Raw genomic sequence first — 25,881 nt, 5'->3', positions numbered from 1 at the left:
TTATTTTTAATAATTTATTAAAAGAATACATTCGGAATTGTACGTTATTGCTGCATAGTTTTATTTTGATATAATTTTTTTATCAATCGTTACTAAGAATATTCTACTTAATTTTTAAATAAAATAAAAAATATTTATATTTATGTGTACGTAGAAAACTGAATTTAGGTTTTTAAGAGTTGTGGGGAAGCACTTAGAGATAATTTCTTGAAATTTCAAATGAAAATGATTTTACCTTTGTGCTTAATCTGCACTAATGGACGTGTGACTGTGAGCTATCATTTAATAAAGTTAAGATTTTTTTTATTAACTTTACGCTGTTTCCCTTGTATTTACAACGTCGTGCTTTGCCCCGACACCAGAGAGACGAAATAAAAATATAAATTTAAATATATATTTTATTTCCTCAAATAGGAAACGATACATTTCTACAACCAGTAACTACCACACACTGCGCCACAACTGGCTTTATAATAAATAAGCACTATATTTAAAAATCGATAAATAATATCGATTATTCAATGATTAATTGAGTTAAACTATAATCTATATTAAACTTTTTTAATTTCCTAGATCTATGGTTAAGTATCATAGACTGTAGAATCTAATAGATAAGTACTTACAGATCAGTAATATCAGAAGCAGAATTACTTAGTTTATTATCTATGCTATGCTTTCAATGCTAACAAACTAGTTGTGGTGACCTTAGTCAGTTTATAAATAAACATTTTACATATTTCATTGATTTATTATGTGCATTATTTATATTGAATGTGAGAGAAGATGAACGAAATACAGAAAAAAAGCTTAAATGCTATTTTCCAAAAAACTAAGTAAATTGTTTCTTATCACTGTGTCTTGTTTTTTGTGATTAAGTTTACAAAATAAACCATGGCAGCGGTGGAGACAGTCAAGGTGGCGGTGGTGATCGATCCTACGCCTAATATAATACCTTGCGCAAGTTCTTTTACTGCTGAGGAATTGTGTATAGTTTTGTGCAAAAAGTACAACATTCCTCCACTGACGCGTACTTTATTTGCATTACGGATCAAAGGCTCAGATTATTTCCTTAAAGATAACAGCAAAGTTCTTACAAGTTCACGAGATTATGAATTGAGAATACGGTTCAAGGTAAAGAAGTTGACAACAACACATTTTGTTTTTTTATTTGTTTAATTATAGCTAAATGCTGTAAATCTGTACTCTATAGAAACATTTTGTCACACCAGCTTATAAAAAGCTTTTAACTTTTTATTTTAGTTATTCCCATTTCTAGAGATGCTTAGAGTTGTTTCTTTTAGATTGTTATATATTAATCTAGCTTATAATAGCTATATCCCAGTATTGTGGATTTTTGTGAATTTTTTACTGATTAAATAATTAAAAATACAATATTATTTTAAATAATTTTGCAGTGAATATTAATAGATTTATGTAAAAATGTAATTTTGTATAAGTTATTTAAAAGTATGTAAGCAATGTTCTCCTATTTCACTTTTGTTATTATATGACAGGTTCCTCGTCTTGGGCTGTTAATAACTCTTGATGAGACCACATATGACTACTACTTTCAACAAGCTCGTAATGATGTTAATGAAAACAAAATATCTGAAATTAAATATCCTGACCATAAGCAAGAGCTCCTTGGACTTGGGATTGCTGATATGTGAGTCAAAATATTATATACATATATTTACTTATGAATATAAATTTAGATATTTCTTTCTAGTAAATTAGTGCAACATTAAATTTGGCCACTCAACAAGATTCAATCTGTCTAATTTGTTAAATGCAGGTGAACCTTCTTTTGTATATTTAAACAAAATATAAAAATATCCTTCTTAATATATTTGTCCCTTACAGCCAAATTATTTTGAAATAAAGAATATTTCTAAAGCATAATTATAATTTACTTATTCAATATTTGGATATGTGAGTAAGAAAATATTCTTTGAATCCATTTCAGAACAGTAGAACAGGGTATACCTATAAATGAGACAATTGAGTATTCTATTTCTTATCATCATCACATGAGTGTTTTTCTATATACTGAGGAAATTAATAACTTTTTTTTTCGATTCAATCAATTGATTTGTTAATAGCTAATCACTAATACCTGTAATCTGTATGTATACGTAATACATGTTGACGCTGGTCTAGCAAAAGAGCCTTCTTTTGAGATACAACAAAATCGCTTTTCCGTGGTTGATATGTAAAAGTGATCCAAAATCTTGTATATAAAAATTAATATAATAACAATTCTAAGTATTGTATTAGTTAAGTAAGAATGAACTAAACTTGTCGTACATAATTCCAGCTTAACAAATAAGCACATTCTAAACTTAAATCTTCATAACAATCTTTGACAATTCATCAACTTATATATTTATAGACTACTTTGTCATCTTCATTTTTGTATATATTATAATTTTGAAAGAAATTGGTTCATTAATTCATAATGAATCGAATTTCGTCACTCAACCGCGAAAGGAATGTTTTGCCACTATGTTCTTTCTACCTACCTACACTTTTATATGTAGGGTAAAGCGATAAACTTAACAAAAAAGTAAGAATTTCTTTTTCTTTTCGTTTTATTGTTTCTTTAACAGCCTTTTGAGTCCCTTACTTTAAACAGAGTAAATATTTCCTTCTCTAAATTAAAGTCTACAGCATCGACAATCATACAATTACGGCCATCATCATATTATCATAGGAGTGGCGTTCATAACGGATGCGGCCACTGGCCGGCGATGTAAGTTAGTGTATCAAATCTGGTCTTATGTATAGATAGTATATGTCATCACTTGCCTTGTACGAGGTATAGCACTTTTAAATTTTTATTAAATAAAAATATATTAGAGACAACTAGACAGTCAATGTGCAATTTGATTTATATGATGCATGGCTTACAAAATTAATATCAATAAGAATTAATTTGTGAAGCCTGAGGCCGTTGTAACGAAATATTTACTTAAATTTGTATTTCCGTTTCTTCGCTCTAGTATAGAGGCAAAAGTACGGCGTTGAGTTTCGCCACTCAACACGCAATGCCTCCAAAATTCGACGGAAAATGGTGAACGGAGTGTGTTAACACTATGTTCCCTCTGCTTACCCTGCTGTGTGCGGGATACACCGTGAAGCTGATTTGATTTTAAGAATGAGTTTGTTTTGAAAGAAAACATGTTAGTAACAATAATTCAAATATTTTAATATACACAACTAATACTATTTTATTATATAGTCAATAGCAGAGAAATAAAGATAAAATAATTACAAGTTCTCGCTATTCTGGCATGTTTTCTATCTGCATCTTTATATGGTGGAAATGAATCCGTCCAGATTTTAAATATATATAGGGATACATACGATATAATATATAGAATCTCATTTGGGAGAATATTTAATAGTAACAAGCCCTATAGTTATCAAAAATGCAGCGTTCAATTTTGCTAAATAATAAACTAAAACTCCAAATTAATGTAAATGTGAAGAAAACAGTTTTTTCTCGCTAACACTGTTATATGGAGAGATATGCAAGTGTTATATTTATCAACATCAGTTAATTTCTTTTTATATTATACTAGCGGACGCGCGCAGCTTCGCTAGCTTATTTAGGGGTGAATTCTAATAAACCATGAAACATGTGTTCAATGAAATATTTTTAAGAGTCGAAATTTCAAATTTTATAAAAATCGGTGGCGATTTGAAAATTTTTCCATACAAACTTTCAACCCCTTATTTGCACCTTTAGGGGTTGAATTCTAGAAAACTATGAAACACGTATTCAATTAAATACTTTTAAAAATCTAAATTTCAAATTTTATAAAAATCGGTGCCGATTTAATTTTTTTTCCATACAAACTTCCAACCCCTATTTACCCCTTTAGGGTTAAAATTTTTTTAAATCCCTTCATAGTGGATGTCCAGATTACGAAAGTAAACATCTGTCCAAATTTAAGGTTTCTACGCACAGCGGTTACGGCTGTGCGTGCGTCTTACCTCAGTCAGTGAGGACAAGTCCTTTTATATATATAGATTTTTTAATGAACTATAAAATAATACAATATTTAAACTTAATTCCGAAATGCAACTTAAAAGCGAGTTTTCGATCTTAATGAAATTCCGTTTTTTTCAGGACGCGTGCCATATTAGAAGAGAAGTTGCCACTAAACGATGTTGTACGAAACTATAAAAAGTATATACCAAAGGTAATAGTGAGACGACACGGGCCCTTCCCCAAGAAGTATGCCCACGATTATTTACCGCAATTATGCTCGGTGGGCCACAATGTCAAGTGAGTATAATTTTTTTTAAGCGAAAATTAATTGCCTCTAAGTCTTTTATGTATTTGGATCCCATGTAACAAAATGTGACTTTAGGGCTCGTATTTATAAATCGCTCTCAACTCTGAGATCGATCTTGAGATGCCGTGTTCCGAAAGGAAAATAAGAAAGTAAGAAGATTAATCTGACTATTGTGTCTATGTCTACCTTACAATTTTTTATCACAATTTCTTATTGAACCTGGTGTTATTTTACTCTAATAAATAGTCTCTTCTGTCCCTATATTTACTTGACAAGTAAATGATCTCTTGTAATCTATTTTTTCTTATAAAAAATATATTACATGAGATTGCTTGCTAGAAAACTAAATTATATTAAATTGTATTAGTAGCAAAGGTCCATATAGCAAAATTACATTCGAACATAATTTTTAGATAAGACGAAAATAGTTCAGTATTATATACGTATCAGGAAATCTTTTTATTATCATTTCAGACAATTTTTAAATTCTTCACATCAATTCAATTATCAATATAATAAGGCCAGCCGTGGTGCAGGGACACAAGCTTGTCACAAACGGATAGGTTGGGGATTCAAATCTTACTCGAATGAAATATTTTTAATGTTTTCTCGCTTTGGTAACGAGGCAAAGCGTGGTGTTTATTTCCGCCACTCAACACACAATGCCTGCAGAATTCTGCGAAACGTGGAAAACGGAAGTGTCTTAATGGAAATCGAGTATCTTAACATTAGGCTCCTAGGTTCCGTCTGTCTACCGTAGATGCTAAAACAAATCTGTGTAGTGCACCTATTGCTATTGGCAATCAAAAATATAAAAAGAATACGATAGCTATTAGATGTGCATAGTATGTAATATTATGTATGAACTTATTATACAAAAAAAAATCGTCGAATTGATAACCTCCTTTTCTTACAGAAGTCGGTTAAAAATGAAATGTATGATCGATAATTATTAGATATATTAAAATTAAAATTCAGTCTTTATATTATTATTATATTTATGTACATAGTAGGTATATGCATATGTTACGATAACAGAAGATATCATATTTATGAGACGAGCGAGCTCTCATTATCTTTAATGATATATATTCATAATATACGATCATTTGTCATTATAAATTATTATTTTTAATAATTATTTAAATTTTAGAGAAAATTTTGAACTTTCATTATGATGGAAGATTCATAAATTTTCCCTTAGTTCGAAGTCGTTTATTACAAATATATTTACTAAAACCTAATAATTATTAAATAAAACGGACAATAAATAACGAAATTAGTGAATTTGAAGCTTTAATTTGGAATAAGAATAGAAATAAATTGTTGTGTGTGAAGTTTGGTTGAATTCAGTCTTTAAAAACCTTAATAGAAGATCAAAATTGTATTTTTTATGGATGTGAACTTATTATTTTATGCTTTTTATAATTTATATTTACAGTATAAATACAATTTTCGTCATCCAGGTCATCATAGCAACCATGTCATGGTTGCAACCGCTCCCTGTTATAAAAATATTATATTGTTATCTGATATAAACGCGTGCGTCAATTTCCAAGCAACCAAAATTAAATAAAAAGTGCATGAAAGTAGTATTGCATAATTTTTAATATGTTTTTATTAGAGCTGTAACATACTTACATGTAAGTAATAAAATCTGAAAGAGAAATTGATTTTGGCTCAATTTTAATAATTGTACCTATCACCCTGAAACTTTTAGTAATACGTAGCTTAGATGACAACACATTTTGTTTTATATATTGTCATTAAGCTGGTCTGATGATTCAGCCAGGATTGAGGAATCTGGTCTGGCCTTCAGAGGCTACTAGGAAACCACTCGAGTTTAGGTCTTATGTAACCTATAGCTCCCAGTACATCCCATTTCCATTGCACTTGGTGTTGAAAAGCATATTTCTAGTTTTTTTCTAAACTATATAAGTATTACACATCGATATATACAGGGTGTCCCAGGAGCCAACGATAAAACGAAACCAGGTGATAGACCAAGTCGTGACAGTTATGAGAAAAATATAAAAAAAAATCTTTGTCATGTATTTTTCATATTATATTGATTTTAAAAAATATCGCAAAAACCGACACCCTGTGATGGTTTTTCAAGTCCCAGGACTACAAATATTACTCTTTGTTCATTTTTTTTTCTGTAATGTAATCATGAGTAACCCTTCTGTGAATTACAGTTTAAGATTTAAACATACCTGCATCAGTTTTTAATAAAATGTGGTGTTTTTGCCAAACATTAAATTCAAAATATTTAGTACACCCAACTTTAACCGACTGTACTATAAAAAAAATGTACTACACTGTTTTTGCAAGTAACTTTAAAAGTTGGCGCATTTAATCTGGATTCCGAAATGGTACGACACTTGCTGGATTACTTCTTTGTTGAAAAGAGAAAAATCGAAATACACGATAATCGGGATGACGTTCAGCTTTTTGGTATCTTTTCCGATACATTCTAGCTGCAGCATTTGCGTTACATAACCATTCTCCATGAATGAAATGCATATTGGCAACGTGTCATAGACCGAGTATATGGCCTGCGAGAGCCCGGATTCGAGCACTGTTCTTATAATTCCTGGGCCAGCCCCTAAGTCGGATAAGCGTTGCCTGGGCTAAGTGTTTAGTTTAGGGAGGTCACTGGTGTGGTCTGTGATCGCAGGATACTTTCCAAACTCTTATCCGTCTTATAGAGATCGTGATCGATGACTCCAGACTCGTGCATGACGGATCCAAGGTACCTGAACTTTTCCAACTTAGGGGATGACCCAGGACTTATAAGGACAGTGCTCGAGTCCGGGGTCTTGCAGGCGATATACTCGGTCTTTGACACATTGCCAATATGCATTTCATTCATGGAGAATGGTTATGTAACGCAAATGCTGCAGCTAGAATGTATCGTAAAAGATACCAAAAAGCTGAACGTCATCCCGATTATCGTGTATTTCGATTTTTCTCTCTTCAACAAAGAAGTAATCCAGCAAGTGTCGTACCATTTAGGAATCCAGATTAAATGCGCCAACTTTTAAAGTTACTTGCAAAAACAGTGTAGTACATTTTTTTTATAGTACAGTCGGTTAAAGTTGGGTGTACTAAATATTTTGAATTTAATGTTTGGCCAAAACACCACATTTTATTGAAAACCGATGCAGGTATGTTTAAATCTTAAACTGTAATTCACAGAAGGGTTACTCATGATTACATTACAGAAAAAAAAATGAACAAAGAGTAATATTTGTAGTCCTGGGACTTGAAAAACCATCACAGGGTGTCGGTTTTTGCGATATTTTTTAAAATCAATATAATATGAAAAATACATGACAAAGATTTTTTTTTATATTTTTCTCATAACTGTCACGACTTGGTCTATCACCTGGTTTCGTTTTATCGTTGGCTCCTGGGACACCCTGTATATGGGATATACAGATATATAGACACACTACTACTATTAAAAACTTTTTTTTACAGTTACGTAAAAAACCTATATCTACAACAATTATATGCGTTGGCGCCGAATTACCTATCAGAGGAGTTTGATAATGTCTTGTGGCAAAATGGCGGCGATGTGGTATCTGTGCGTATGATTGTCGCGCCCTTTCACCCCCATCACCCGGGCATTCGATTGTATAACACATTGAAACGAGATGTAAGTAATAATTATTTAAAGACAGGTATAATTGAATTTATTATGAATGTGTTACAGATAAAATATGAACGGGAATTTTTAAACTGGTCAAAGAAAGTTATTAAATAATTGTCAAATATTGCAAACGTTAGAGGAATTGCAATTAAAAATGTAATTTTGGTACTTTATTGAAAAAAATTGACTTGTTTTATTGCGAAAATTTTTTTAGTATGTTTAAAAAAATGTAAAAAAAGGTTTCTTTAATCAAAATAGCAAATAAAGGTGAATTTAAAGTTATTGCGTTACGTTATTTAAAACCTACACTTATAGAAATCTGAAAATATGAAAATACACGTTCCATTTTCATTCATTTATATCCAAGATTATATTATTTTTTCAGCTTCACTCGGTAATCCGCATGTAGCAGGGTAGGCAGATTTTATTAATAATTGTTACTTATACATTTATAATTTGATACAGGAAATGTTTTTTCTTAATATAATTTCCTCGAAAATTATTACCTACTGACTGATCCCCGCTGTCTGTTTTATGCTACTAATAAACAACAAATTACGCAGAATTTCGCTCGTATAATTTCACAATTTGCCGAATTAATCAAACCATTTTAATACAACAGTATAATAATATAGATATTCCTCAAAAATCTGTAAAAGATATGGAGAATAGTAAACAGAGTTAAATATTAATACATTTTATTTTAATATTAAATAAAAATATGTCATGGTCTAGGTGAGATATATTTGATGAGAACGAACGTATGGATTTGTGGTAAGATTCTTGAATGGTTTCTAAGAGACGCTATATTGAAGTAAAGGTAGCTAGCTGTCAATGACTGCGCAGATTTTGTTACTTTTAAAAATTTTCTTCCCAAGTCAACAACGCGCAAAAGTTTAGAAAGCCTAACTTCAGGCTTCACTTCAGTTATCTCTACCCTCAAAAAATCCGGAAAAATGATTTCATATTCTAATAAGGAATTCATTATTATAAGAGTACAATAAAATATGTCAAGTATTAAATTAATTTTAAATGTAATAACTTTAACATATAATAATGTTTTCATTTCAGTGGTTCCATATATGTACTATAGAAGAACTTATTTATTTAACTAGAAACGGTGACAATTGTTTAGAAGTGTCCAGACGAGGGACTCCATTATTTTTCAAATTTAAATCTGAAGAACAATTATCTTCTTTTATATCACTTTGTGATGGATATTACAGGTAAATAAACCTAAATTTATAATTATTTATGCTATAAATTTAAAAATAAACAGCTATACATTGAAGCCTGCACTCGGCAGGGTAGGCAGAGGGAACTTAGTGTTATGACACTCTGTTCCCCTCTTTCCGCCGAATTTTGGAGGCATTGCGTGTTGAGTGGCGGAACTCAACGTAACGCTTTGCCTCGACACCAGAGTGAAGATATGTAAATATAAATTTAAATAAATATTTAATTTCCTCGAGTGGGGATTGAACCCACAACCAGCTGCGTTTATAGTCACACACCTGTGCCCCTGCGCTACGACTGGTCTCAAAAATTATAGATTTAATTCATAATACTAATATATTTGAGAATATTAATCGATATTATGTTATTTTCCTCATATATGTTGTTTAAAGAATTTCCTGTTTTGTTATTACAATCATTAATTGATTATGAATATATTTGTTTTTGTGAATTTGCTTGTTGATTCTTAAACAAATATTTGTTTAAATATTGTCTAATATTTTATCTTTACTTGTATGTATATATATATTATTTGTTTATAATGTATGCGTTATACGAGATAGGCTGAGAGCTAAATAATAATTTATTTTATAGACCAATTTTTCACAAAATTAAAAATTTTTATATTAATATTAGTAGGATAAATACAATTTATAAAACATATTTTTACAGGCTTATGGTAAAATGGACGTTCAATCTATCAAAAGACGACGAAACTCCTTCATTAAAAGAGTTACAACGGATAAAATGTCATGGACCTGTTGGGTAAGTGCTTTTATATATTTTTTTTATGCTGTATCCCACATATAGCAGTGTAGGCAGGGGGAACCTGGGAACTTAGAAGACATTCCGTTCTCCTATTTCTGCTGAATACTTGAGGCATTGCATGTTGAGACTCGAAACTCAACGCCGAGTTTTGTCTCGTCACCAGAGTGAGGAAATAAAAATATTAAGTATTTCATTCCCTCGAATGAGAATGCATCATAATTTAATTAATTAATAATAAATTATTAATGAATAATTGCTTTTTCATACTAGTGGAGCATTTTCATATCGCAAATTGGAAGAAAAAAGAGCGAAAAAACATGGCTGTTACATATTGAGGCAATGTCAAGACGACTACAATGTATTTTATTTGGATGTTTGCACGAAGAATAGGTAAAATATGACTTTAATAGTATATGTTTGAACCAAAATAACTCATTACTTTTTTATATCAGCTAATAAAAACCAGCTATAACACTTTTTTAATAAATACTTGCAATAATCTAATAGGTTTAAATTAAAAAGGTATTTAAACATAAAACAGACATGTAATTCTTTCATATTTGTTACAGTTCTTTCCGAAACTAGATTTTCTTTAAGTCGTAAATTATTAATTATCAGAACAGAGGTGTTTTCCAAACTAACATAAACTTTTTTATTTACTTTGATTACAATTAATGATAAAAAATAATGTTTCAAGCCATATGCAAGCGTGTGCAAACGTTTTATATACATATATGTTTTTATAAATAGTACCTGTAAATATCTAAGTATCTACTACTACTAGAGAACCAATTGACGCGTACAATACGCGTTGCCATAGCAACGTTATGTCGTTTTATACATTAGTGTATTGTCAAATGTATGACAGTGTGTGTTATAATTATTTTATTAATGTATTTTTTATAAATTATATTGTTATACAAATTTTGTGAAAAAGAGTAAAGTTTTGTTTAAAGTTATATAGATTTATCAGTATTTATTGTGTTCAATAAAGAGTATTCTATTCTATTATTACAGTACAACAGAAACATACAGATTAGAGTTCATAGGCCATTGCTATGTGTTTAATAAGGAAGAGTATTTTAGCATTGAAAGGCTAGTCAGTTGTCACCAAAACCCTGAAGGCAGGATATTCCTGAATGAATGTATACCACCTTCGGAATATGGTATGTGTAATTATTAATATTGTTAGCTTTATATAGCAGAGTAGACAGAAAAACCTAGTGTTAAGGCACTCCATTTCCCACAGACTGGGCACCCAAATATAAATGGCGCTGAGTTCCGTCACTCAACACGTAAAGTTAAAAAATGAACCGATGAACTTCTTCACACTAGGTTCTCTAGCGTCTAGCGTGAGGTTAAAAAATAAAAATATTATTATAAATTATAAAAAAAATTATAAATGTTATGAAATATTTGTATTATAGATAAATCTCAATTACTTCTCTGCGGCGAACCGGTAAAGAAAGGTGTTCGTATCGACCAAGCGGAATTACAGGAGATACTAAAAGACAACAAAAGTCCAAGATGTCTGCCCAACAAAGATATTTTGTTGTATACAGGTATAATACATTCTCATATATTAGCAGTATTTAAATACATAACTAGAGAACCATTGGACGTATACAACACGCGTTGACATAGCAACGTGTACGTCACTTTATATATAGGTGTGTATTGTCAAAGATACAGTAATTTGCATATACTTACTTGCTTAGCTAGTGTAGTCCGAGAGAACGGGGTGTCAAACGCTATGGTCTCTGCATACCTCTTTCGCCTTGTCCCACTGTCATTAACCTCTTCATACATGCTCTCCGGAGGTCCTCATGCTTTTTATGTGATCTCCCTTCAGTATCTATCTTTGTTACTGTGTTTTCGAAGGTTAAACGAGATCTCCCTCTAAAAATATTTATAACGCTCAAAAATACTTTAAAAATAGTAGAAATATTTTTTATTTTTGTTTTATTACAGGCTCTGAAAAAGTAGGTTCTGAGAATATAACCGCTACCTACAAAGCGTTGTGGAGGCTCGACGAAACGAAAAAACTTTTAGTTGCCTTCAAGACACTCCAACGAGACAGAGCAAATGACTATTTAAAGGTATTGTTATTTTGAAGCAATTCAAATACATATATTAATAATACAATTTTAAATAACTAAAAATAATATTCTTATTTTACAAAATAAATTAAAAGTTCGTCCACGGCTCCTCCCGTTTGAACTGCACTAATTTGATGTACATATTAGCATTTTCCTTCAATTCCATAATCTAAAAAGATAAACTAACTCAGTATATTGCAGAATTATATTTGAGAAGTAAAAATTCACCTTCTCATCGCATTAAATTCTTACAATTGTAAAAACTAAACAAAAATGTTACAGACATTTGAATTCTGTAGAGTGAATCTCTTGATAAGTAAATTTTCTCACAATATATTAATAACTTTACCTATATTTGTATGTATTAATTTTGTTTTTAGGATTTCATCGAGCTGGCCAGCAAATGGGCTTGTGTCCAGTCCAGCGCTATAGTACGACTCTATGGCGTGACACTCAGTGCGCCTACCGCTATGGTACTCGAGTACTTGCCTTATGGACCTTTTGATGTATATTTAAGGTAAATGTAATATGTTATTTTATTTATTTAAATTCGCTTGCTTGCTCTGGCGACGAGGCGAAGCGCGGCGTTGAGTTCTGCTACTCAATACGCTATGCCTCCAGACAGTGGGGGAAGGAGTGTCTTAACACTAGGTTCCCTCTGCCTACCCTGCTGTGTGCGGGATACTGCGTGAAGCTTAAAAAAATGTTGTTTGTTCCACTTAGCAGAATAGGAAGAGGGAACTTAGTATTAAGACTTGCCGTTTTCGTCTTATCTTTCGAGAGATTGCGAGTTGAGTGGTGATATTATTCCCTCGAGTTGGGATCGAACCTAAAATCATTATGATTAAAGTCAGATTTTGTCATACTACGTCATTGGAAGAATTATTGTTTGGCAAGAGGGCATACTATTTTTTTAAATATATTTTTTAACATTTGTGTTATACCACACTCGAAGAGAATCTCTTCAGAATTTCGACGAAGCTTGATGAGAAGATGAGAAGCGCTTGGACGGTTTCCAAAAGAGGCACGGATTCAAATCCCGCTACGTTCGAATGTTGATACATTCTCTTAATAAGTATTTTTCTTTTCTAAAAAAAATTATAAATAATTATTGCAGGGAGCACGAGGAAGACATAAAGCCGCTTCACCTTAAGAAGGTGGCGGCGGGTCTTGCGCGCGCGCTGTGGGACCTGTCGGAGGCGGGCGTGGTGCACGGCGGGATGCGCTGCCGTCGCCTGCTCGTGGCCGCACGCACCGCCGACCGCCTGCTCGTCAAGCTCAGCGGCCCCTCGCTGCGCCACTACACGCCACAAGAGTGAGTCGCATACTCTGTATTGTGTACTTGTATGTTCGAGTTAGAAATGTGTGTTTTTGTGGACATTTGCTTATTAAACTTAATGGCTAAAGCAATTAGCGCCACAAGAGTAAGTGGTGGTTGTACTTTTGTTATGCATTTCAAGGTTCAATCTCTAAGTACTAAATACTTAAAAATAGGTTAATTCCATTCCATAATATAATAAAATATCATAAACTGAATCTTTGTACTTCCAAATCATTGGAATTAATGATCTTCGGTATAGCTATTAGACCTGGAAAGATATAGATATAGGATTTTAAGGGAAAGATATAGGCCTAGGAACGATATTGATTTTGAGTATTGTAACACCTAATGTAGAATCATAACCTATAAAACATATTGAAATTGCTTCTAATTGATAACCTTTTACTGATAACATATAAAAATTTAAAGTCTGGAACAATTAAAGATTTAATGATAAATGCAAAAATCATAAAACCTATGCGACCAAAGTTGCAGGCCAATTCGTATTACATAAAATAATAAAATTGTACTTTATTTCTCAGCGTTCACTGGATGCCTGTTGAGTTTTTCACCGACATGAATCTGGCCAAGAGATCAGTCGTTGGTGACATTTGGGCGTTCGCTACTACTTTGTGGGAAGTGTTCTCTTATGGGCAGTCACCTGCAGATACCAATCCTGTGTTAACAGCGAGGGTTAGTTAATGAAATTGTTTAATATAGGTTTACTTATGATAGATGCTGGTATATCGCAACGGCGCAACTTTTGTTTATTAACGCAATGGTTGTAGTTTGTCTGGAATCAATTAATGGAATTAATTATTTTCACATCCTTGCTATCGTAACGGAACCATTACCATTAGAATTACCATTAGTAAAATTATGTTATAATAGTAAAAATCTTTTTAGTTTTTTTTTGTATTTCTATGAAAATATCATATTGTATGCAATAGTAATATTGTGATTTTTGTCAAACAAGGTAATAGAATACAATGTACAGTCGAAAATATACACAAACAGACAGAAAAATTCTACTAATAATCAAAAACGTTGGCATCTAAACCACATTTTCTTGGTTTCTCTTGATACTATTTTATATCTCCAGAGCTACGAAATGGGTGACAGGCTCCTCCGTCCGGCTCGCTGTCCGGGCGAAGTGTGGGCACTGGTACGGCAATGTTGGAACAGCGATCCGTTACGGCCGCAGGAGATTATGCGAGACATGAACCACATGTTGCATAGAGGTGGGTGCATTTACATTCGAAAATTATAATGGTGGTGCTTCAAATACAATGTCTAAAAAAATAATGAAGAACGATGTGTCTTAACACTAGGTTGCCCTTGTCTACCATAAATAGCAATATACAAGAGACAATATAGGAGAAATAGTCTAAATTTGCTTAGAAATTTAAATTAAGAACTGTAATGTTGGCACTAATAAAGTGTTTGTCCGATGTAAATGAATCACTACCAAACAATATTACTGACTGTTGTGTACTCATATATGCATGATGAATTTGAATTTGCTTTGTTAATTTTTTCCTTGTTCTATATTTTTTTTTAGAATATGTACCATTACATGAGTATGAGGAGCCAAAGATTTCCCTAGACCATATGGAACATGCCGAAACTGTATCTAGTAAGTGTTTTGTTATATTTTTTTTTACCTATAAAAAAATAAAAGTTCAATAGCTTGATTTAATTTAATCATTTAACTGGATAATTAAAAAGAATATTTTTTTAGCTATTACTGAGCATCTTAATATTTTTAGGTGACAGATTTATCCCAAGCGAATTAAGTGATGCTGGAAGCAATAAATCACTGATATCTGTAGATAGCAGTGCTAACTCAATGAACGGCACTATGTCCGATCAATATGATAATCCTGTAAGTATTTATAATTATTTTTTTCTATTAAAGAAAGAAATAGTTTTACGCTTAATAACTAGAGTTAACTTGCTTGTGTGGAAAAGCGTAAAACTATTTCTTTTCGGCAGAGAGCCTACGTCGTATCAAAACAGTCCAATCCTTACTTTCTGCTCAACTTTCTAACAGCAGACCTATGACGTCATACGGCCTTGTAAAGAAAGTATCAAATGGGTTAACTACCACCTCTATTCATATGTTATTATTAATATCAGTGCTTTATTAATATAGCGCTAAATTTGAAAATGTATAATGTTTAATTACCTATATTTAGAATATTTATGACTATCAAAATCCATACACATGCTACTAATAAACAACCCCAACCCCAGTTCGCAGACAACAAAAGCTCCAATTCCCTGGACAGCATGAACGCGCTGACCTACGCTCTACGCAGCGAGATGCGAAGCCGCAGCAGCCGCAGCAGTGCAGGCGGGGGCGCGGGCGCGGGGGCTGCGGACGACGACTACGGAGGCTCCGCGCCGAGGCTAATGGAGTCTATAGTGTCCCAGGGGAAGACCTACTTGGTGACGATTACTAAGAAGATTGGCAGTGTATGTTGTTTTGTTTAATTTTTTCGTTAGTGTTAAATTGTGTTAGAGGTCGTCATGGGGCAGGGGCACAAGCGTGTGACTGTGTGAACGCGATGGTTGTAGATTAGATTCGCACTTGGGGGAATTAATTATTTATTAATATTTCCATCTCTTTGCTCTGCTAAGCTAAAAAGCGCGGTATTGAGTTCCGCCACTCAACATACAATGCTTCAAAAATTTTGCGAATTCTTTCTTGCAATGTGCGGGATATAGCGTGAAGCTAAATAAAATAAATTCAATATCTCAATATATTTGTATTTCATATTTTTTTATTTTTTTCATTCCAGGGCAACTATGGCCATGTATTTAAAGGTTGGATGGAACGAGACAACCAGGAATCTCAAAGAAAGGAAGTTGCTGTTAAAAAACTAACTAGGCAAGCTTCTGAAAGAAACGGAACCCTCTATGAAGATTTCAAAAATGAACTTGAAATTATGAAGGTATTTGTTTTAGTTTTTGTACTATATTTTATAAAAAGAAAAATATTTTAATATTTTTAAAATGTTGTTCTACAGGTAATTATTTCAAAACGTAATTTTTTTTAACGTAACGGGATTTGAACCTTGCGGAAACGTCCAAGTGTCCAACTATGCACTAAACCATACGTTTTCATCAATCACGTCGAAATTCATATATTCGTGTTAAACTTGGAAACTACACACGCTTATTACATGGCACCATGCTCACCATATTAATACAATTTTTATTTTTTTAGTCCTTACAACATATAAATATAGTGGAAATCCTCGGCTATTCATGGGACCACGGATCAGACGTTTTGATAGTCATGGAGTATTTGGAAGAAGGTTCCCTTAACTACTACCTCAAGTTCCAAGGCGACAAGTTGCGTATATCTCATCTACTGAAATACGCCAAAGATATCGCCACGGTATGATTTTTGATTGTATTTTTTCACATATATTCGTTTATAGTAACTTAATATAAAATAAACAGACGATATATTAAAAGCTGAATACATTTTTTATCTTTATATCTTTCCCAGGGCATGGACCATGTGTCGGCTAAGAACGTAGTACACAGAGATTTAGCTACTAGGAATATTCTAGTAGTCAATAAATATCACGTCAAAATATCGGATTTTGGTCTCGCTAGGATTATACCGAAGGAGGAGACCGCCTATAGAATAAAGACTGAGCGATTGCTACCTATTAATTGGTATGTACGTTTTTTTAAAATCGATCTTGAGATGCTGATTTAATAATCTATGAATGAAAATGGCATATCAAAATCATTGATAAAATTGAGCGCGATTTATCAATACGAGCCCGAAGTGTGCGAGGATACCATACTGTAAATGGATCATATAATGTAAATCAATATCCATGATCGTTAATTTTAAATATAAATTCAAGTACCAAATCATACGATTTTATTTTCCAATTTCGTTTGAATTTTAATTCATTTCCAATTTAATTAATACAGGTACGCACCAGAATCAGCAGTAGAGCCGTGGCATTTCTCAACAAAGAGTGATGTATGGTCGTTTGGCGTCACCGCGTGGGAGATATTCACTCGCGCTCGCCATGAAGTACCGAAGTTCGATGTTGAGAGACCGCGGGAGAGAGCTTCCTGGTAAGTATTTGTTTTAACCTCACGCTGTATCTGGCTTATGGCGGCGTAGGTAGAGACTTTACTGTTAAGATTTTTCATTCTGTATTTTCCGTCCAAATTTGACGACGTTGCGTGTTGGCGGAACTCAACCCCGTGCCTTGTCTTCTTAACAGAACTGGGAAATTAAAATAATCCTTTCTGCCAGTAGGGAGTTAACCCACAATCGTATTTACAAGCAGATGGTGTCCTATTGCGTCACGACGGCCCCTAATAAATTATATTTACATTATTGGATTTTGAGGCTCTGTAAAGAAATAGATGGTAATTGAACCCTATTCCTCAGTGTTCGCTTTGTGTTTGTTTCATAAATTTGCGTTTTGAATTAATATTAAAACTGTCGTATAATTAAACTTTTAAATATAACATTTTATTCACCAAATAAAATTTAAATTTACACTCTAATTTAGATGACTAATAGAAAATATGTTTAATTTATATTTCATATAATATTTTATTTTACAGTTTTCAAATACCTGAAGGCTGTCCATCGGAAATATTCCGCCACCTCATGAAAGATTGTTGGGCGCTAGATCCGAACCTGCGACCAAAGTTCATTGACCTCGTACACATGTGCAAACGATTTATGGACGAATATAAATGAACTTGTTTCTTAATTTATTGTATTAAGGTACAATATACTTTGAAAATTCTCAAAAGGTTCTCAAAAGCTGTTTGTGTAAATGCGGCCAAAGTTAACCTCATGCGTACCTGCTTCATAGAATGAACTGTGTTAAGTGCAATTTGTACCTAATTGCATTTTAATAAGGTATTATTTTATTTGAATCAAATTTAAATAATGACGTGCTACTGTCCAGTGATGATAATATGTTGGAGATTTATATTTATTAGCTGTGGTCCGTTTCTTTTTCTTTTAAATAAAAAATCAAGAATACAGTTATTATATTTTATACCACAATTTATTTTTATTAAATTGACATAGCATATAAATATAATGAAATCACTACTTTAACTATGACATAGATCGTGAACATTTTGATCTTAAAATATTTATTATAAATGACGATAACTTTAACAAAAGTGACGATTAATTAATTCTATTGTATTAGAATTATATAAAATCATGTACAACCATTGTGGTTAACCGATTGATGAAATTAGTTATTAAGAGTTATTGTAATTAATTATTAATTATATTTAAATGCGCGACGCACATTATAAATCGAGTAATATTCGCTATTAGGCGTTTTTGTGGTTCCTTTGCGCATTTGCCTTAGTTTTTTTTTTCTTTAATATTTGTAAATATTATATTTATATAATAAGTGCAATTGAATGATACAATGGGCGTTAGTCCAAATAATACCTCCCATGCAATTTGTTATATCACATTAAGATTTTTTTTATAAGATTTATGTTATAAATGAATATTGATGAAGATTATGTTAAATCTTATGATTAGTTGTTTACTTGCCGTTTAGGGTCGAGTCGTTTAGGAGTTGTGTTCGTTGAGCATTCTTTTATTTGGATTTGTTTATTTTGTATACGTATACTATAGTAACTTTATATTTATGTAATAAATTTTATTTATATATATGATTGGAGATATCCCTAGCTATCTTCATTATTAGCACTTCTAGTGTATTTTTATACGGTGGGCATCGCAGGCGCTAGATGACGCTTGCGTCCCGGATAGAACACATCTTAATTGAGTGAAAACCAGAGAATGAAATCTCTTATCCATGCTTATGGATGTTCTATATCCATGTTTTATTCGGTATACAGGAGGATAGACAGGTTTTAAATGCAACTTAATTTTTAAAATTTCTGTTTTCTGTTTTTTAGTCAAATTCGAACATCATCATTTTGAATGGCGGCACCCAACGACGCGTTTTGTGTTACTAGAGCGGAGAAATGAAATTAATTATTTCCCCCAAGTGGGGGCTAACCCAGAACCATTCCGTTTCCAGATAAATCCCGTCACACTACGCCACTTCAGTATATATACATGTTAGATTTTTATAATATAGAAATTTCTATGGGAGAGAACTTTTTTTATATATTGCGTGTATTTCTTTAAATATTATTATAATTATCCTAGTAAACCAAATAAAAGAATCTCAACGGGCATCATTGATAAAACCAAAGATGATATTAAATTATCTTTTAACATTGTTAACTAAAGATACAATTTTATATTAAGATTAATATTATGTATATTATTAAACATTTTTTTTATCTATACAAGTTTGCAATTCGCTGTTGTGACAGTTAGTTTTATCGAATGTTGAATATGTTTTAAAATATTGTAAATGTATACTGACATGTGTGATAGTTTATGAGTATTGAGGATGAATAAGTTGGATATTTAATATTTTTTATTAAATAATATACATATATATAATTTGTAATGATATTTGCTTATATTATTAGTTTTATATGATTTGGGTTATCCATAAATTACGTTATGATCATGGGACGGCGGGGGTCGAAGAAGTGTGATTGTGATTGTGTGACAAGTGGAGGGAAGTCCTAAATTTCGTGACATCTCATTTCAAAATATAATATGGTGACATCTTTCATGGTTACTGAAGTACCATTTTAATTTGATTAATTTTTATGTGTTTAACACTACAATATGTGACGTTATATTAGCAGGGAATCTGACAAAAATGACCAGGTGAGACAAGCAGAGAGGAATAAAAAAAATACAAAATATAATTTGTGGGACGTAATTCATGGATGGTCCCTTGATTGAGAAAAAAATAAGATCTCTTTTGTAATATTTAGCTTTAATATCAACTTATTCACCCCTCATACAGATTATAATGAAAGTGCTCGTGAAATTGATTAATGTTTGGAATTGTGATTATAAGAGACTGACGAGACAGTAATGGGTGCTAAAAGCAAGAATTGGCCTTATATTTCGTATTAAATTCCGTCGTAGCCCCATAGGGATATAATTATTATTCTGTTTCAAAATTCTTCCAAAATCTATATTTACATATGTTTATACATAGTGTTCTTTTTTCAATTAAACTTTTTTAAAGTAAATTAATTTAATGAGAAAATGAAATGCTTGAAGAAAGGAAATCTAAACAGCTTTTATTATACGGTAATGATATCGTATGTATGTATTTCGATATTTAATGTCATTATGTGCTTTAATATTGTTCTCTTTATGAAAATTATAATAGACTTTTCAATTTAATTTTTCGCACTTTTTTCTTAATAAACTTTTATATATTATAATTATTACTCAATGGGTGATAATAAAATATGGATACAGTGTTAAATAATAAAATAAAGGCGTATCTATGTCACATGTAATTTAATTTATAACAACAAAAAAATGCATTTACTGCGATCAAGTTTAGTACAAAATAGATTGTTTTTTTTTGTTTAATATACTCTTTATGTTTTTTCGTTAGGTTAATAAAGATATTGTTTTATTAAATGTCTCGATATTAAATATGTATTTTGTAGTTGACTTTAAAACAAATCTATTTCCTTATTTTACATACGAGGACTTAATTTGTTTTATGACATTTCGATTTCGGCTAAAGTTTTAAATTTTGTATTTGACTATAAAAATAAATTGATGTAATAAAAATGGTGCGTACATTTTATATTCATGGTGTATAACATAACATAATTACTATTAAGTAAGGTATGCGTGCTATATCATTATAGTTAAAAATAAATTAAATGATTTTTTTTGAATAAACAAAATCGATTTATATATATTTTTAAAATTAGATTTTTTCTTGATAAAATGTCTCAGATAAATAAAATATGTATATTTTGACCCTAATATATGTGTATGTCTGACCTTAAAAGGTGCTACTTTTTTCTTTTTTACTTAAATCGGAGCCTCTGTTCTAGTAATTTATAAAGCAATCCTCCAGTCTGCAAAGGTGGCGAAATAAATCATTTATTTACAGACGTATAAAGAAACTGCTAATGAAGTGTCTTAAAAAATTCAATTAAAGATTGAGTAGTCTACGTCTGAAAAGTTACAAGTCAGTACGCATCTTGAATTTTTTTAGTCTCTGGAATATATTAAGTCAATGGCCTTTACAGAATATTAATGAAATGGAATTCTTGCGGGTTGTAAAGATTTGTTGTAAAAAACTAAGTACGTACGGTACTAAAACTCTTCTCAGTTTCGAACGTCAATTTTAATTTTTATATTATAAAAATTTTATGATTCTGCAAATTATGTTCATAATGAAAAAACCGTTTTTTACAGTGATTTCACTGCGTATTGCTGTGATATTTTATTTGATAGTTAAAATATGTCCGAAAATACGTCCATAGCTCAATCGATGTCTTTGTTAGTTTTCATTTTCATACAGTTACCAAAATCTTATGCTGTTTCACTTTCTTGAATCATTAAAATATGTATATATATATAAAAAATCAGTGTTTTTTACGCGTGTAAAGTTATATACATCATTATTGTACTCTGTATATAGAAATATAATTAGTTGTTAAATAATAGCATTTAAGTAAAGTTTTATTATCGTTCGTAATTTGGAATTGCTTCATTTAATATAAAATATAATTTATATTAATAATATAAATAGCTCAATTTTCAATAGTTTAAAAATATTTACATACTTGTTACACCGTCCACTTTCTGAGATCAACATTTACTAATGTTATTTTATTGTAATTTAGATTGCAATTAAGTAATTGTAACAAATTGATATACAACGAATTTTTGTATTAAATGAAGCTACGTCCTGTCTATTTTATTTGCCATGAATTTAAATATAATATTAAACATTTGGGACATGAGGTTTTCTTTCACACCTTTCCTATGATAAATCATATCATAATCATATATTTTATGATGATTTGCTAAAATATAGGAAGATAGTCATAGATAGGTTGATAGAAGCTCTGGTTATAAACCAGATTCATGCTGTGTCCATCACATAAGGGTAGGCAGAGGAAAACTAGTTAAGTGTAACACTCCGTTCTCCATTTCTATGATTAAAAAATATGGAAAATACAGCTTTACAAATGTCACCGATCTTTGTACACAACCATCTTTATTAGTTGTAATATTACTGTTTTTATTTGAATTAATGTATAGCTTATTTTAGCACACATAGCAGAGTAAGCAGAGGGAACCTGAGAAATTCGTGTGAAGATACTCTGCTTCTATAAAGACACTTCCGTTGTCCACTTTCCGCCGAATTTTGTGGGTATCAAACCCACAACCTGTCGCGGTACAGTGTGACTATAAAGTAAGGCTTGAATAAGGTTTGCGTCGGTATTTTATATTTCTCGTCGTTATAGTAATTCTGTGTGTTTTTGTTAAACTGTAAGACGATGTGCAGAGTTCTCAAATATTTCCAACATAAGTGAGTGTCTTCATGGGATAATCTACTATCTATATATATAAAGATATTTCGTGGAGGAGGCTGGGTTCTAGCGTAGTTTTCAGGGTAAATTATTTGTTAATAATTTTTTTAGGGTAGGTCTATTTTGAAATGGGCCCGGACCACTCGGTCGGGGCAGAAATAGGGCACGCCTACGCCCATACTGTCTGAACACTTGGTAAATGCTATAAATATTTACCATATTTGCTGAGCAAAAAGAAGTCCAAGATTTCGTACACAATTTACCTAACACGTTTGTGAGTCACAAAATTTGATAGTATGGTATTTTACAAGCACTGAAAATTTTAAATATATTCTAGCTTAACCAGTAAAGCGGCGAAGTTTTAATATGGCGGCGTACTAACTATGCGCTTTAAAGTTTGGTATTTTAGGAGTGCAAGGAATTTGTTTAAAAGCTTGTGGTCTGTTATATGTAGAAAGGGAATTAATGTAGGATAAATTTTTAGATTAATTCATAATATCTAAGTGTGATTGTAAACGAGACAGGTTGTGGGTTTGATTTCACTCATTTTTTCGTTCTGGTGTCGAGTGTGAGGTTGAATTCCGTCACTCAACACTCAAAGGTTCTTTTTTTTTTTTTTTTTTTTTTTTTCTTCTTCAGTATTTGGTGGAAAATGGGAAACGGAGTGTTCTAACACTAGGTTCTAAGAGCTTGCTACAGCGTGACGCTGATAAAAAAATGATGAATTCATCATAAGGTGAGGTTCATTAGGAAATTTAATTAACTAAAATCGATGATTGGTGGTGTTGGCCTTAGCTAAGCAAAAGAAAGTTTCATACAGTCTTTATTTCTAGCTCAATTCAATTCAATTCTAGATCTAGGCGCACGAAACTTTATATGCTTAGAGAGACCAAATCTTAGTGTCTTAATTAATTTAACCCACTAAAGCCTTAATCAGCATCTCTACAATTAATTAAAATGTATGTTTTTGGTACTACTTTTTCTTTATATTGACATAATATTTAGAGAATTAATGGGCATGTCTTTATTGTATAACTGAATACATGGTGTTATACCTACGTCAGGCGGATAGCTTTCTGATCGCCTCAGGAAGCTAATTCAACGTGACAACAATGACATGGACAAAGAGCTAACATAGACAGTTAGTCGATATTTATCTTTAATATACGTACAATATTAAGGCTAAATAATAAATTTCTAAATAAATAGTAATTATAGACAAGTCAGTTTTCAATTTTCTATTATATGGAAATAGCGTTTCATATAACGTTTTTCCGCCATTGTTCAAAGGATAATTTATTTCTTTCAGCAAATTACTCCCGTCTAAAAATATAGTAGATAGGTACAAATAATTGCTACAACCTTTATTGATATTCAATAACCTTAAAGAGAATATTATATAATCATTATCTTTCTTTTTTTCAGCTTTACGTTGTATTCCGTTTACGAGTATAGCAGGGTAGGCAGCGGGAACTTAGTGTTAAGATATTCCATTCTCCACTTTCTGCTAAATTTTTGAGGCATTGCGTTTTGAATTGCGGAATTCAACGCCGCGCTTTGCTTTACCTTAATAAATAATGCCTTAAGAACCGGATATAGAAGGCAGTGTTACTTGAGACGGCGCGTATTGTGCGGAGGTTCCTCTCTCTGGAGCCCTAGCCACCGATGGCTTGGACCCTTGTCCCGCCCTCGGATGAATGGTTATTTATATTTTTAAATGTATTTTTTTTTATAATAATTTATATTTAAAAATGTAAAATTGATTCACTAATTTAAAAAAAGTATATTATGTACGATTCATTCCTCCGAAATGACAAAAATCAAATATATATTTTTGTTAATATAATGAAAATTTCAATTCAATCCACTGAAATTTTCACACAATTCCATATTGATGTTTCCAAACAAAAGGAAACTTAATGAGATGAAACCAACAAAATGTAAACAATGTTAATTTATATAAGACCGATTGAAATTTAATTTGACTCGGAGAAGCGAAATCGTATTACTTAATCTATTTTGTTGGTCCCCATAATTATTTCTGGTAAACTGTTTCTTGTATTTCAGCTTTGAATAAATTGACAAAGTGCTTGAGAATTATATTAACGTATATTTATTATGTTTTTATATAGATTTCTTATATTTCATTCCCTTTTTTATATCACCAATTTTCGAGACGTTGCATGTCAAGTTTCGGAAGTTAACGCCGCGCTTATTAAGTTGTAGGTACTCGCTCAACTACAAGGTTATCGAAGTCGCGAGATCAAGGGAAGGTCATAGGCGAGGGCTTAAAGTTTCCTGCCTTAAGTCCTGGGATTCCCCTTCTTAATTAAACAAAGGGATTCATTCTATTAATTGCAAGATTACGATAAGGACACTGTGAGAAGTCCGGTACATTTACTAGTTTTTTTTGTACGAAAACAGAATGGTTATTTTAAAAGTAATTATTTACGTAACTTTGACTGAATTATTTGTGCCTAAAATGAGTTTTGCGCTGTATCCCGCGAAGAAGAGGGAATGTAGAGTGTACACTTACTCTGTTCCCCACTTTTCGCCGAATTCTTCTAAGTCAATGCAATCAATAGAAACGAGCATTTACATATGTATCGATTTTCTCCGTGTATGCATTTCTCCGCGTAATCAAAAGCTGTGGGTAGTTCCTGTGGACCTACACTTATGAAATTTGACACGAAGTGAGAACTTACGATACCAAAAGGTCAATGAAAATTTATGTATTTCATAGAAATTACAAACTTATATTAGTCCCGGAAACTTAAGTTTGTCAACTATTATTAAATTGTTCTTCCCGTTGACCTACAATCCTGAAATTGGCACAGAAACCTCGGTAGGCGAGGCCGACTCGCACTTAACCGATTTTTTTATACTGTAACTAACACATCAAAAATTCGCCTGCCAACCCCATCATACCTTATGTTCTACATAAACAAACACAATAATTATTATTGGTTGCACGTTGAATTTAAATTCATGGAAATTAGACGAAGCAATGATAAAATA

The 25,881-nt window shown here is 31.7% G+C and overlaps 1 protein-coding gene across 1 annotated transcript; it reads left to right on the top strand.

The window, feature by feature from the left end:
- The first annotated feature begins 659 nt into the window (after positions 1–659).
- On the top strand, positions 660–22,283 carry hop (tyrosine-protein kinase hopscotch). The gene is made up of 22 exons (XM_085196964.1): positions 660–1,131; positions 1,515–1,666; positions 4,136–4,294; positions 7,791–7,968; positions 9,034–9,188; positions 9,868–9,960; positions 10,234–10,353; positions 10,981–11,129; positions 11,391–11,525; positions 11,935–12,062; positions 12,443–12,579; positions 13,180–13,377; positions 13,926–14,076; positions 14,486–14,624; positions 14,945–15,019; positions 15,153–15,268; positions 15,640–15,861; positions 16,188–16,340; positions 16,616–16,789; positions 16,904–17,076; positions 17,344–17,493; positions 17,995–22,283. Exons 1-22 carry the CDS (start codon positions 892–894, stop codon positions 18,131–18,133), a joined length of 3,336 nt encoding a protein of 1,111 aa, XP_085053090.1. The 5' UTR covers positions 660–891; the 3' UTR covers positions 18,134–22,283.
- Positions 22,284–25,881: the final 3,598 nt, after the last annotated feature.

The sequence above is a fragment of the Heliconius melpomene genome, chromosome 14 (genome assembly GCF_056956725.1).
Source record: "Heliconius melpomene rosina isolate 202511_hmr_F chromosome 14, ASM5695672v1, whole genome shotgun sequence".
NCBI classification, from domain to species: Eukaryota; Metazoa; Arthropoda; class Insecta; order Lepidoptera; family Nymphalidae; genus Heliconius; species Heliconius melpomene.
The sequence above is the reverse complement of the archived record's forward strand: the minus strand, read 5'-3'. Positions and strand labels throughout refer to the sequence as shown.

Coding starts and splice junctions, on each gene's coding strand:
- hop (XM_085196964.1), top strand. CDS start 892: ATGGCAGCGGTGGAGACAGTCAAGGTGGCGGTGGTGATCGATCCTACG. Junction 4,295..7,790: donor TCGGTGGGCCACAATGTCAA/GTGAGTATAATT, acceptor TTTTTTTTACAG/TTACGTAAAAAACCTATATC. Junction 9,189..9,867: donor CTTTGTGATGGATATTACAG/GTAAATAAACCT, acceptor ATATTTTTACAG/GCTTATGGTAAAATGGACGT.